This window comes from Solea senegalensis, linkage group LG15 (genome assembly GCF_019176455.1).
Source record: "Solea senegalensis isolate Sse05_10M linkage group LG15, IFAPA_SoseM_1, whole genome shotgun sequence".
NCBI lineage: Eukaryota > Metazoa > Chordata > Actinopteri > Pleuronectiformes > Soleidae > Solea > Solea senegalensis.
Window position 1 is genome coordinate 20,770,876 of NC_058035.1, and position 15,623 is coordinate 20,786,498.

The 15,623-nt window shown below is 40.3% G+C and overlaps 1 protein-coding gene across 7 annotated transcripts in view; it reads left to right on the forward strand.

Moving 5' to 3' along the window:
* Positions 1-15,623, forward strand: part of birc6 (baculoviral IAP repeat containing 6) — a 117,655-nt gene that overhangs the window by 87,726 nt on the left and 14,306 nt on the right. For all 7 annotated transcript variants that reach the window (XM_044046002.1, XM_044046005.1, XM_044046007.1 and 4 more), the window contains exons 66-69: positions 2,607-2,752; positions 5,402-5,512; positions 6,926-7,143; positions 13,361-13,522. In XM_044046002.1, coding sequence (XP_043901937.1) covers positions 2,607-2,752; positions 5,402-5,512; positions 6,926-7,143; positions 13,361-13,522 — 637 coding nt within the window. The remainder of the gene's footprint in view (positions 1-2,606; positions 2,753-5,401; positions 5,513-6,925; positions 7,144-13,360; positions 13,523-15,623) is intronic.

Sequence of the window (15,623 nt, forward strand, 5' to 3'; positions counted from 1 at the left end):
GTAGACGATATATATGTCGCACACCCCTATGTGATGGACTGGCGACCTGTCCGGGGTGTACCCGCCTATTGCCCTATGTCAGCTGGGATTGGCACAGCTCCCCCCGTAACCCTCCTGTACAGGATAAAGCAGTAGAAGATGGATGGGTAGTTCTCCATGTTGCACTTTTCCTCTTAAAAGTACCACCACCAAGGACAATTTGTACAGCTCTGCTCAATAACACTAAACTCAAACAGAATGGAGCTGCCTTCAAAATCCTCTACTCCTACGTAGTACTAAGACGACTGTATGTCTCCACAAAAAGACTTTAATCTCAGGCTTTAAGCATGTACAGTATGTTTGCCATGTTCGGGGCAATACATTGAGCATGTTTGCAGGCTATCACTTGCTAATTGGAAATGAACGCATGACTGGAGTGTCATTATTTTTACAGTTATTGACTCATAAATCATTGAATAAATACCAGGGCTTTGAAAATGCACACATACTTAATCTGGCCCCTACACACACTGGGCGATAAAGTGCTTACTTACAAAGTTGACCACTTGGAAGAAAAAAAAAAACCAACATAATTGATTTACAGGTTTGGAAGCTTAATGCAAACTGCGGAGATAATGCAAATGTGCTTCTTCAGCAAGGAGTATTTTTTGTAATTGATTAATCTGTCAATTATTTTCTTGAATAATCAAGTAACTGTCAGACAATGTTGATCGGTGTTTTCAAACCTGGAGATGATGATGTTCTCAAATGTCTTCTTTCTTCTTCTGTCTTAAAAGTGATTTTTCATGATTTATTTGTTCTATGGAGCATAGAAACCAGAAAAAAAACACATTTAAGAAGCTGAAGAATCAGAGAGCTTGTTTTAATTATTAGAAAACACCTAAAATGATTAGTCAATTGACTATTTTGATTATTTTGTAATTATAAAAAATATATATATCTGCTCTATGTTAAGCTTTTGTTATAATTTCAGTTCCTAAATAGACATTTTTTGTTTTTACAGTTGTGACTTAGTAGGAAAAGCAGTTTATTACAAAATAATCACTAAAGCCAATATAAAATTCAAAAACAACAACAGTGATTTCACAAAAATACAGAATAATGTTTTTATTTTCCTCATGGTATACAGTATCACCATGACTCGTTAAAAAATAACATCATAGGCCTCGCCTCAGGACGAGTGCCAGAATGTGTAACATTAAATAAAAAAGTAACAATAAATATCAAAGGCACCAATGACGCAAAGCGTTGTCTATTGGTTTATTTTTAGGACCTATCAACATATATCATTAGGCAGAGAACATTTATTTTTTATATTTTTACAACCTACGGGCACTTCACGCTCTCTGCTCCTGCTTGCTGTGCCAATGGAAACTCACTCACTCATTGTCTACTACTTTATCCTTCACATGAGGGTTGCAGGAGAGCTGGAGCCGATCCCAGCTCACATAGGACAACATGTCCATCACAAGGCCACTTAACCATAACCGGCATGTTGTAGATATGATAGATCATAGATCAAAGTGCCTCTGTACACAATTGGACAGACTGGATGAAATATGCAGAACGATGGAAAACATGTCAACAATCATGCTTGGTGAAGTTTTCTAGAAGCGATAGCGATCTAGTAATGGTGTCTAACCACTTTTAACCTGGGGGTGCTCCATGGAGCAAGTTGCTTAAAGGCGACATAGAATGCTTGTATCACACATATATGTTAGTTATGGAGGTCTACTTACATATATGAACTTGTTTTCATGGTTAAAAACCTCCTAATCGCTGCAAACGTCAGCCGCGCTGTTTCAGACCAAAATCACACCCCCAGAACGTGGACTGTGTTGTGATTGGCCAGCCAACGAGAGCTTTCCTACTGTCCTGTGATTGGCCAGGTACCTGGAAGTGACGTAATAGATAGGCCAGCTCTCAGATACACAGCTCCCCCTCTGGCACGGTGGATGCTCTGCATCTCAGTAGCTACAATGAGAGTAGTTCTTTTTCTTCTGCGGTTGAATGTACGCAACCGGATGTGCCCAGACTAGTGCCGCACCAGGAGGCGCTACGGTGGTGAGAGGAGTGGTGAGGATTTCTGATGACGACATCAAATTAAGGAAGTGCCGATCCGCTTCGCAGAGCCCAGGAAAACAATACAACACTATTTTCTCAGCAGTGGCTGAACTGTTTGTTCTGAAACTTTAGGGTTTAATTGGAGCTTCCGGTCTATGTGGCCTTTAAAATGGAGGCAACAAAACAAATCAAAGACGGCTGCTCTTCAGTGGTCGGCATGTTGGATGTATACAAAAGCTGCTCCGACATTGCTTCTCTCGTTATCACGTTAAGCCTTTGTCTACCATGCCATGGATTTGTGATAGGTTCACTTTTTTTTGGAGATTCTGAAGTTGGCCAAAAAGGCATCCTCGCAGAGTGAAATCAAAATGCTGGCAGACTCAGCTGCGCTCACCCAGGCTAGCGTTATACTAGAGAAACTGAAAAATCACTTGGTTGCCAGAAAACTGATACTATGGCTATTTTTAGACACCGTACCTTACCTTATTATCATATTATTTCCCAACCTTAATAGTAACCAAATGTATATTTGTGTGTTCTAGGTCAAAGAAAGATAAGAGTAAAGGCATGATGAAGACAGAAAGCTCAGATCCAGAGCCCGAGGGTTTGACTCTGCTGGTGCCGGACATCCAGAGGACAGCTGAGATAGTCTACACCGCTACCACCAGCCTCCGGCAGGCCAATCAGGGTATGTATGCAACGTGCACATGTGGTCTTATCAACACACGCTGTAGCAGCGCATTTCATATTCTCTCCACTGTTTGATTTATATCTCAGTCTGACCACTCTTCGGTCAAGGGAGTATGTAATGACATGAGTAGATGGTCTGATATGATCCATAATACCATTATGTCCAACATGAGCCTAGTTTCGTTTAAACTGTGTTTGACTAGGAATATGAAAACGTATCATGCATATAAAACAATTCCTTATCATATGTGAAGCTCTGCACCTTAAAAGCCTGACAACCAGACATTTTCAGCTTTATCTGAACATTTTCACCAGGTCCCAGGTTTCTCTTTGTCTCACCATTTTTCACCCGCACCTTCATGTCTACGCTCTCGAAGTCCTGCCCTCCTTGGTACAAGGACATGAAATTGGGCCTCTAAGTTTAGCTTACCACAAAAGTCCCTCAGCTGTGAATGACTAAACACGTCCATCTTAATCCATTGTGCCATCGTCCTGCTTTTGAAAGTTGAACTTGACCCACCTGGCCAGCCAGAGTTTTTGTTAAATTAAGGATATCTACACGTGTTATGGCGCTTTTCCACTATACAGTTGTAATATTGCTTGACTTGATTAAGTTATTTTAAATATAATTTAGTCATTTCCATGTATTTGTATATACATATATGGTTATCAATTCAACAGCCTTTAAAACCAGGAAAAGTCACGACAGATACCTCATCACGATATGACATTATCCAAAATCTAAAACTGTATCTTGTCTCATGTCACAATATAGATATAATATTGACGTATATCACAGCTCTAATGAGAAGAACAGAGTCATTTGCACTTCAAATCGACAATCACGATATTATCTATATTATGGATGACATATCTTGCCCACGTCTACCTGAAACACATTTCAATGCGATGACCATGGCTCTTGAAGCCATCAATGGACTGTGCACTGCTCATGTCCTGGTTCTAAAAGAGTCCCATCTCTTCTGAGGCTCTGTGGAGAAGATGGACAGTCTCTTCAAGCTTAAACACAAGAGTCAGACATTGAAGTATCGTAAAGGGCGAAGTACAGATGTCTTAACTTGTTTTTCGTACACAGGGGTACAGAGAGATGGAGAGAGAGAACATTCTTCTTGTGAGCCATTAGTCACCTTAAAGAAGTCGTGCCATCACTGTCCTCTGCATGATGAATCATTACACCCTCCCGCTTTACCTTGCTGCTACATAGTACACAGTATTAATTATCCCCCACCAGCCCATTTCCTACAGCTCCTTCCAGAGAATTTTTATGCTCCTTCCACATAAACGACCATCATAGTGATCACTTAGGTGGGGAGCTGGCCATTAGATGTGGTGGAAGAGCCATGCGGGGTTGGGATACGTATAAAGATCAATGTCGCGTCACCTCTCGTAGAGAAATCCATATGATAAAGGCCTCGGGAATCACATATCATGCAGGGTTGTACAGTGTGGAGCTTGCAACATTAGGGCCGTGACAGATGTATAATCGTTTAATTAGTGCCAGGGCTTTAAGAAAAGTCTCTCAGAGAAGCCTTGATCACACAGGAGCGGGACAGTATTGATTTAGCAGGAGAAGTATTCCTCTGAAGTATCGATATACTTGTCCTAAAGGAACAGGCCACATTAATGATGATATCAACAATCATTCTGTTTGATGTATACCTCCAAGGTTGGATTTTACATCTGTTATTTTAAACCGTGGCAATACATTTTTGATCTGGCAAAGACTGATTTGCCAGATGCAGAAGGATTTTCTTTGTTTGTTTTTTACTGTAGTTGACTGGGCCCCTGTGCCAAGAACATGCCTGAAACAGGTCGCCTCACTCTACTGATATGTGGGACACAAGGTTAAAAAACTGATTTAAGCCTGTTAACAAAATGCACATTCCAGAGTGTGTTTTGCGATGTATTTAGTTAACCTCAAATTTAGCAAAGGCTTCCTGCTGCTGCCACCTTGATAGACGTGCAACTAATTAGGTAGTCATGAGGTCATTGAAGTATGGAATTCCCCAAATTCTTTTTACCAGTGCTGTATTACTGTTTACTGTAAATAGTTTGGGCAAATATTCTTGGAGCATCATTTCATTGATTTTTTCATTGTTTTTGTCCTTGGGGAGTGGGTGCTAATGGTCAATTGATGGCCTTTAAAATCCACATTGCTTGACCTCCAGTCAAAAAGTCTCACCTCTCTAAAGGGTAGGTCAGGTAGGAGCTAATGGCTGTCAGTCAGTATGTCAACACACTTCTAGTTCTCATCTGGTCTTCTGTTGTGCACGTCAGTCTTTCCACTGTTCCTGATAAAGGTTGTGAATGGGGGAAAACAAACAAACTGAAACATGTTTGATGTAGAACTGTCATAACAGTATTTTCACAGCTTGTTACGATTGTCATATTAGGCTTTTCTGGTGCTTCACATCTGTGTGTGCATGTGTGTACACAGTCAACATGTCTCTTTGATAAAGGTCAGTGCATTGGTTGCCTGCTCGGGTTAGCCGTTCTGGATTTTCACAAGGAAAGCAGATGCTCCAGTGTCACTGTCACAATTTCAATGTGGTTCAAACCATTCTCTGTTTTCACCCTGGTCTTTTTCTGGTATTTTGCCCCCATCCTAAATCCCCTCCGTTATTAGAGAGGAAGCTGGTGGAGTCTTCAAGGAAGGCGTCAAGTCGGCCAAAGCCCCTCTCCATCCTGCGCTCACTGGAGGAAAAATATGTAGCTGTCATGAAGAAGCTGCAGTTTGGTGAGTTTATACTGTATATTAACTGTGTGCACACACATTTTTCTCTTCTTCCTGCTTCTCCCATTTGATTTGTATACAGTTCATGCCTTTGCACATAAAACATGGCTCTATGTCAACAAAAACTTTCTGTAATCCACCATTCCTCTGAAGAATTTCTTCTTCTCACTATACACACATCATGTTAATTAACACAAAGACAGATTCTTAATCCTTCAAAAGCTCTTTGAAGTAGTGAGTAGTCATGGGACCTAATTATTATTCAGGGTAGTATTGTGATAATTGTAAAATATAGGCTTCAAACTAAAAATGCCTTTAAAACTAACTTTACCTTATATTTCAGTAAGAACTTTGAAAAACAATCAATTTTCCCCATCCATCCATTTACTACTGGCTGTGAGGCAACAATGCCTAGCCACTCCACAATCATTTTCCCCGTTCATGATCTATTATAAAATCGTAGATTGTCCAATCCCTAGTTGTGAGGAACAGCCTGTATGTCCTTACAATGCCAATGTGTCCCCAGATGATGGCTTTGAGCCAAAATTTGACCACACATCCGTAAAGACACACACACACTCAAAGACCTTGTCTGATATCATCCATAATACTCTGAAAGGGAAGCAGACTCGGGCTACATTCCCTTTCTGCTCATCCCTTTTGACTTGTCCATCACTCTCCACTCAGCCATGTCATGATTAATTACACTAGTTTTGCTGTGCTGCAATTGATTTTTGTTAGCAGCTTGATGTCTGAAGTAATTTCAAGTGACTTGAGTGTAAACAATATTGCTCCAGCAGAAGACAGAGACAGCTAGACTAAACCATGGCAGTAAAAAATAATGCCATTACCAGAGACCAGTTGAGAGTGAAATTACCAGCAATCTTCATAGCTTTAACACTTATGACCAAAGTACAACTGGAGATCTTTTGAATACGAGCTAACAGGACTGAAACGGTAAAATCAAGGCAAAAACAGAAAAGCTCCAGATATAAACTAAAAATACTTTGTGTCCAATGAGAAAGTGATGTTAAATTAAGCAACATTATTGGTTTTCAGTAACACAAACTGAAACACAAGTATTCAAGCTGAAATTAAATCCTGTAATCATTGCCAGTTTAATAGTGCATTCCATTTGTAGCCGGAACTCGGAATTTCTGAGGTCATCGGGCGTTCCTTATACAGAAACACACCCTGAACTCAGATTTCCTACTCTGGAAATAGCTTCGTCCTTTACAGTCGATTGTACACATAGTACTGTTGGTAGCAATTTGTTTAGCCTAAGAAGCATTTGGACCCATGCTTTTTTGTTGACGCACCTTTAGAACAAGTTATAGTATCACTTTTATGTTGTAGTCGGTTATGATAAGTGGGTGACATTTATGAACTTCCTCTCCTGTCTTTGTCTCCGTCCAGACACCTTTGAAATGGTTTCAGAGGATGAGGACGGGAAGCTCATGTTCAAGGTGAACTACCACTACATGTCTCAGGTGAAGAACGCCAGCGATACTAACAGCGCAGCACGATCCCGCCGCCTCGCCCAGGAAGCGGTCACCCTGTCCACCTCTCTGCCCCTGTCATCCTCGTCCAGTGTCTTTGTCCGCTGTGATGAGGAGAGGCTGGACATCATGAAGGTAAATTATTACTTCACCCCACGGAGTGGGAGTGAAGTAGTGTGTTTAGGCTCTGTGTGTCTGTCTGTTTGTTTGTGTTTCCACACTTGCCAATTTGACCAGCAGAGGCCACCAGAGGCTTTTTGCGTGAATGGGGTGAAGTCTGCCATCTTTGCTTGCCTTGTTAAGCCATGGTAGACCTTTTTATGTGGCGTACACCAGACAACACTTGGTTTTGATGAGTGTTGTGCTGTCCAGCTACATTGACATTGAGTGCACCATTAAGGATATTACAGGAAAACATGCAACACTGACACAAATTTAGTGATGAATGATAAAGTGGTAGAGGGATGGAGAGTGAAGGTTAGTGTATCATTTTAACCACTAAGCCTATGTCCACAAAACTGGTCCAGGGCCTGTGGGCCCTAGTCAGCCCCAACTATAAGATTCGTTTTTGTGTTCTCCAAAATGTCCAAACACCAAACTCTGCTCTGATTTTGGAGATTTCAGTAGCTACAAGTAACTTGACATTCTGAGAGTGCTATGAACTCTGTATGTTATAATGGTGCCTGACCATTTTTAGCTTTTTCTAGGTGTGGAGTAGGATTTTTAGTTCTACTGTTTTTTGTTTGTTTTTTTAACAGGAGGCCAGTGCAGAGAAATCTATTCAGGCATAATCTTTCCTTAGTCCCTGACAGTACATGAACTGTGGCATTCTGGGCCAGCTGACAATAAACATAGGCAGGTGAAAGTAGGCAGTTAATGGCATTTGTGCAATGTGGGAGTCATAGGACACATTTTGATCAATGCTTTTCTGAGGTGGTTGGGTTGTAGGACAATAAATATACATCATTGGCGTCATTTGCTCCAGGTAAACTTGAGCCCAAACTTGGCCTAGTTGGACTAGCTTGATAAGATGTTTGCATCACGCATTTGTTGGTTTGTTGGCTGTTGGTTAACGGATTTTAAAAATCGCTATGCAGTTGATGTGAACTCACCATCAATCTTAAAAGAAAGGCATTATGAAGCTGAGTGGGATAGAACTGTCCTGTTTGTATGTGGAAGATTAATAGAAAAGACCAGTCGGACTTCATTAATACTGAATGAGTTCTTACATTTTGTTGTCTTGCATAAGGCTGTTTTGTAATGTGTTACTCTGTATTACTGCTCGTCATTGACTCGCTGCTTCAGTGACATTTAACAAACGGCCATCAGCCCTCAAGTTGATTAACGGCTAAATCTCCTCTCCTAAATGTCAAAATCCTCGTCTGTTTAGCTTAGTTTTGGCAAAAGAGTGCTCTGAATAAGTTACTAATGTTCTGCCAACAAGGTCGCAGTGTGAATAGAAACACCAAAACACATCTCTGCACAAAGATATCAGTGCAACAAATACATTTTTATGTTTTTTTATCATTAGATCCTCAACCACTGATAGGTAGACAAAGATGATGATGGTAATCATGACAGAATAGAACATACCATGCTGTACTTAAAAGCTGCTGTGAAGAACCATAAAGTGAAGAAGTGTTGATCCTGTAGCACAAGTTAAATGTTCATAATCTACCAAAATTAACTCCCATTCCCATAAGAAGTGTATGGCCCAAGTTGCAGCATCGGCAGAAAGCTGGTGAGCTACAAATCTGTCTGAGGAAGGTCGGTGCTATTAACAATATAATATATCTTTTTTTTAGATTTTCATGTGAAATATTTGTTTTTCTTCATTCTCCAATGTCATGATAATAGAAATTCACGATTAACTTATTTTTGGAGCTTTTTTATCACCATGAGGGATAATATCGTATATTGTCCCGTCGCTAGGCAGCACCACATGTGGTGCTTCTGTTAGAATTGTTTTGGCCTGTGAGAATGCAACCCTATCGCCAGTCACAATAGATTCAAATTAAATCATTATGAAAATTATATAGGGTTATTCTTGTCTATCTTTTGTGTTGCTATTTATAACTTTTGACATTTATCTGCAGAAATTAATACTAAACATGAAATGTCTCAACAAAGCAAATAAATTCGTTTTGTGTCATTTGATGAAGATACAGATAAGGAAAACTTTATTCATCTCCAAAGTAGGGCTGAACGATATGGACAAAATTTCATATCTCGATATTCATGCCAGATATCTCGATATCGATATGATACAATATGACTACGGGTTCGGTGAAAAGCAAGCATTTTTCAGAAAAATAAAAACATCATAATACAAAAGACTGTGGAAACTTTCCACATGGAAAGTGTTTTATTGATGAGAACTCACTGTGAGACTGTGTACACGGGTACCATGTCTTTTGCAATGTGGCATGTTATAGCGTCTGTAACGCCTTTATGTCTGGTGGACGTCGACTCATATGGTGTAACACTACTGAACGCATCAGTAAACACACTTAACTTGGGCTTCTTTTGGGATACCTGAGAAGTCCCCGGTGTTTCTCTCATTGTAATACACTCTTCGTGCAGCACGCGATGGTGTTGTTTCAGGTGGTGAAACATGTTTGTTGTGCTACCTTGGTTCGTTGCAATTTTCGCCAAGCACGACCTGCACAACACCTCGCTCGGGTTGACATCCTTTTTAAAATCCAAAATACCTCCAAATAATGGAGGATGATTTATGTTTTGGCACAAAATCGCCACCGGCCGCATTATCTTCTGTCACTTTTCTTTCCCGCTGTGTATGTCGTGTGTGTGTGTGTATGTGTGTGTGTATGTGCGTGTCTCAGTCTCCGTCTCCCTCCCGCCCTCCTATGTTTGTCATTGGTTGGCTTCAGCTGTCGTTCCACAGCAAGCATGAAATAAGGTTTGTGGTTGGCTGGCCGTAGTGGTGCATTCAAGGGCAATCGTAAAAATGAAGTTTATTGTGACTGCCAGAGCTGTACATGCAGGGCGAGCGCGGGGGAAAATCTATTTTGTTTATATCGTTGCTTTTTCGATATGAATATCTTGAATGTTCATATCTAGATATCGATACGATAACGATATATCGTTCAGCCCTACTCCAAAGGGTAATTCAAGTTTCTACAGTCCACTAACAACAAAAAGGGAAATAGTATGGCATATTGAAATCTCCTCCTCACATTGGCAAGGCAGAACAAGAATATTTCAAGAATAAAATCGTTTGAAATACGAATGAATAATGAATAAAATATGAAAAGAAGCCAGTTACATTCAAATGTGTCTAACGTGACGGTGCAAAATGTATTCATTCTAAAAAAAAAGAAGTGGCTACTTTGCAGCTTAATTGCAGAAGGAATGAATGACTTAAGAGAAGCAGTTTGTCCTGACAATTTCATTAAAAACTCCCCAGACAGGATATGATGGTGATTAATTATACATTTTTGCCTTATGGAGGACACGTTTCTCCCACAGAGAGTTGAAGTCACTCTTTTGTACTCTAATGATTCTGGAGCAGACCTTTACACAATTCATGACAGAGGGCTTCTGTCCTTCACAGTTAAACAGCTCATCAACAACATGAATGAAAATGTTAGCAACCCTCTCCATGGTAAATGGTCTGTATTCATGTAGTACTTTTCTTGAATTGATGACCACTCAAAGCTGCTTGCCATTCACCCATTCACAGCCATTCACTCACATTCACAGTGCATCTAAGAGCAATGCTTTTTCTATCACACATCTTTTATATCCATTTGTACACTGCCGGGACAGTTGTCAGGAGCAATTTTTGTTTTAGCGTCCTGCCCAAGCACACAATAGCATATAGACTAGCCTTGACTGTTGGTTGAAAGACAAATATGATAATTAATAAATGAACTCGGATGTATTTACAGATGGGAGTTGTTAAGTCTGATGGCCACAGGTAGGAATGTTTTCCTGTGCCGTACAGTGGTACAGTGGTAGCTGTCCAGCACGTCATAGAGCGGATGAAGGTTGTTGTCCAGTATTGTCCTTAACTTGGACAACATTCTCCTCTCCGACAGCACCGTCAGAGAGTCCAACTCCACCCCCACGACGTTACTGGCTTTGCGGATCAGTTTAAGTCTGTTTGCATCAGCGACCCTCAGCCTGCTGCCCTAGCATGCAACAGCATAGAGGATCACACTGGCCACAACAGACTCATAAAAATTCCTGAGCATTGTCCGGCAGATGAATGACCTAAGCTGCCTCAGGAAATGGAGATGTATATGGTGTATTTTTTGTCCAATCCAGTTAGTTGTCGTTGTGGACTCCCAGGTATTTGTAGTCCTTGACCACATCCACATCAACCCCCTGGATGGAAAGAGGGGTCACTGATATCTTGGACCTCCTGAAGTCCACAATCAGTTCCTTTGTCTACGTCACGTTAAGCTGCAGATGGTTCTGCATGCACCACGTGACGAAGGAGTCCACCGCAGCCTGGGACTCCATCTCATCAACTCCTCAGATGCATCCAACTACCGCAGAGTCATCAGAGAACTTCTGAAGATGGCAGGTCTCAGTGTGGTAGCTGAAGTCAGTGGTGTAGAGGGTGACGAGGAAGGGGGAGAGGACAGTCCCTTGTGTCGTCCCAGTGTTGCAGACCAACCTGTCTGACACACAGTGCTGTAGGTGCACATACTGTGACCTGATGGTGTTGAACGCACTGGAGAAGTCAAAGATCATGACCCTCACAGTGCTAGCCATTTGGTCCAAATGGGCGTAGACAAGGTTGAGCAGGAAGATGATGTCATCCTCAACTCTGAGGCGGGGCTGGTAGGTGAACTGAAGGGGGTCCAGATGTGGTCTGACCATGGGTTGGAGCTGATCAAGGATGAGTCTCTCCAGGGCTTTCATGAAGTGGGTCAGTGAAGGTGACAGTTGTGGGAGTTCCCTGCAAAGCTTGTAAATGAAACCCTTCCACTCAATTTTAAAAAGATAGTTTGGAGTTTTTTAATGTAGGTGTGTATGAGGCTCACTTGATAGAATATATGCTTGCTTGAGTTTACTCCATTTTAAGAATATGTTCACTACCTTTCCTTGTTACATATAGCCTTTTTTGACTGGAAACTGAAGTTTGTGTCACTTAATAAGTCACTCACTCCAGCACTCAATTCCCCTGGAGAAAATGTGCAATTTTTACAGCTCAGCACACAGGAGTTGTTGATCCACTGCTGCCTCCAGTAAATGTGTTATTTTGTGACTTCTGTGTTTGAAATCTTTCATTCTGAAAGGAGGCAGTAATAGACCAACTGCTCCTGTGTGCTCCTGTTTTCTCCATGGACTTGGGTTAGGGTTAGGAGAGTGGGTGTTTTGAAGACATCTTCCAGTTGCAAAAGGCTGTCAAATGCTGAGATCAAGTTCAAAACTTATTCATAACATATCGTATATTTAAGCAGGTTTATATTTGGATTCACTGGCCAAAATGTTCTTTGTCTTCCAACTGGCAGTCAATTTTCAGAGAGAGAAAGTGTTTGCTCCATTTGTCAATACCTCATATGACCAAACTATTTTTACACATTTACATTAAAACTCGGAAGGATGAACTGAGTTCTTTCCCAACTAGCCACTGTTGGTAATACCAGTCGAAAAATGCTCTGGGCATGTCCAAAGTCCGGCCCACGGGCCAATCACGGCCCTCATTGAGATTTTGTTCAGCCCGCAGTTTTGGTTTTATAATGTATTATTTATGGTCAGGGTCGGAGTTGGGCAAAAAAATCGGCCTTTGTCACGTGTTGCCCCCATTAGCTCAGCTAGTAAGATTTTTTTTTTCTTTTTCTTTTATTTTTTGTGGTTACATTGCCATTTAAAAATTACATTTTAATTAAAAAGTGCATTTGTATGTAAAAGGTCTGAAGTTCTGACTAAAAATGGGACACACCAGTAGCATTTAGCCTACAGTATATAAGTAAGTATAGATTTGGTTTACATGTGAGGAATGAATGGTGATTGGTTTAGATACACTTGTCTTAAAACTAATTAAGTGTGTGTATGTTTGATTAATGAGCGTATTTCATCTGTGGATAATTAAATTGGATTTAGCTACAAATGCCTTGAGTTCTGTAGATTAAACAGATCTATTTCTCTGGTTAATTTTAACCTTCAGTCTCTTTGTTAATTACACTTTTCTGGCTTTGTAGTAGCTGAAAGCGTTGGCAACAGTAGTATTTTTTTCTTTACCCTTTGAACCATGTAGTAATTCATGTTTACTGATATCAGTGTGTTCTTTCTTTAATTAAGCCTCTTTTCGTGTGTAATTAATAACTGCCTGTTCTCAGGCTGTTTGTTTTCTAATCCTGCTATTCTGTGTTTCCAGGTTCTCATCACAGGTCCAGCTGACACTCCGTACGCCAATGGCTGCTTCGAGTTTGATGTGTACTTTCCCCAAGACTATCCCAACTCTCCCCCACTGGTCAACCTAGAGACTACAGGTGGACATAGTGTGCGCTTCAACCCTAACCTCTACAATGACGGCAAAGTAAGATGCTTCATGATTTTCATAAATTATGACTTTTAGAATAAGGGATGCCATTTTCGACTATATGTTTGACACCGTTATTAACGCACATATACACCAACATAATGCACTTTCTAGTAGCAGTGGGAATTACAAGGTAAATGGGGGTAAAATACGATAAATATTGTATGATATACTCAATAACCTTCAATAATAATTATTTTACCACTTAAGTTCTGTTCACATTACCCTTGTTTTTTGTCCTGAGCACTGCCAAAATAAGTCACGAAAAAGTGATTATATCTTGTCTGGGGGATAATATTGAATCTGTATACTGTCCCAGCCCTACAATCTAGTCTCCTTTATAGATGTCTACAAACACTAAGATAATTACTTTAATTACAGTTCCTGCTTAGCAATACAAATAAAGGAGAACTCCCTAGAGTTGCCGCCAAACTCCCGCAGTTTTGAGAAACCCCCACACGCATCCTACATCAAAACGTGAGGTTTGATCGGGAATGGTGTACTTTGACTTTTCTAAGCGTTTTGAGTAACCATGGCGACAAAAAGGTATTTCCACGTACACATGAATGGAAACGGTCGAAAAAATCATCACAACCCAGCCCACTTTGGAGCCTCACAGTGTCGTCATACTTTAATGTAGAGACGTGGTAGAAAACTTTAAACGTTTTTTAAACCATCACAGTTTAAGTTTTATTCCTTATTCCTTTTTTTGTCATTTTCAGATTTTATAGACTGTATTGCGCTGCTAGAGTGGCACACTTTTTCTTTTTTTTTTTATTAAGACGAGGGTGATTTAAAATTGTATTTTCTCAGTCAATTTACACCCGTTTTTCACAAATTTAAAAAGCCTTCTGACACTCACAAACCAACAATTTAATTATTTTGAACAATTGTTGTATCATTAACTGTTTTTGAAATATGTCAACTTTAAAACACGCTGCTTCCTCTATTTTTCACAGGACCAGGTGTTGAAAAGTTTGAAAGGTTAATTCCACAAAAATACTACTTTGGTTAAGTACTTAATGTTTTAAAGGTTAATTTCAACCAAATGCAATGATGTATAAATGCTTAAAGTTTTAAAGGTTGATTCCACAAAAATACTAATTTGTCTAAATTAGCCCAAATGTTACTCCAGTGATACTCCATTACCAGCTCAGGTCAGCTGGCATGATCAAAATTGTGCCTGCTATTTGTTTAAAATTGATAATATTAGAAATCAAATGAGTTTTTAATTAGCATAAAACAGAAAACATAGCTTGGGGTTGGGTTAACCAGCATGGTAAAAAAAAAAACATGCCTGATTGTCCATCACGCCTTCTATTGTCTGTCATAGTTTTTAATTTAAACTTGACAGTTGAAAATGGACGTCTCTAGGGTCTTCCATCACACATTTTTGAATATGTATAGCTCTTCCTCCCCACCCTTTCCATCGAGGCGCTTGGGTCAAAGTGCTGAAGCTCACCCAATTTGCTGCACCTCATTATGCAGCTGCTGAAAGGCCACATGTATTTCCATAATGGGTGCAGACAATTCCTATTAGAAATAACTGGGACTTCTCTCATCAGTGGCAGAGTTAGTGGGAAGCAAGCCACCATGCAGTGATGAGGGAATAATGTTTGGTGTAATGGAGGAAAAAGAACGCTAGATGCATCCTAACAACCTAGTTTCTCTGGGTTGTTAAAATTCAGCTGCAGGTTTTTTTGTCTGTAGGGAATGTAACAGGTTCTCTTTTAAACATTTGCCTTTGTCCCCAAAAGCTATTTTACACTTTACAGTCTTGAGTGCCAACAGACATTACGTCAACTCCCCAGAGGACCGTACTCTTTCAAACTTGGTGTTAACATCTATCCCCTATGATTCAATCACATCTGGATAGCACTAAGTACGGCTATTCACACCATTAAAAAGCATCCTTGATGTGTTTCCTGTGACCATGTGAGGTCAGATCTTTATTTAAATATTCATGCTAATAGGAGCCTAAAACATCTTCTTGCTTCCAGAAGCTTTGTCTTTTGACCAAAACTGGAGATGTGTGCAGATTTTACACAAAGGGTCCATGCAGAAGTGGGTGGGTGGCAGAATTTACGTCAAGTGGACC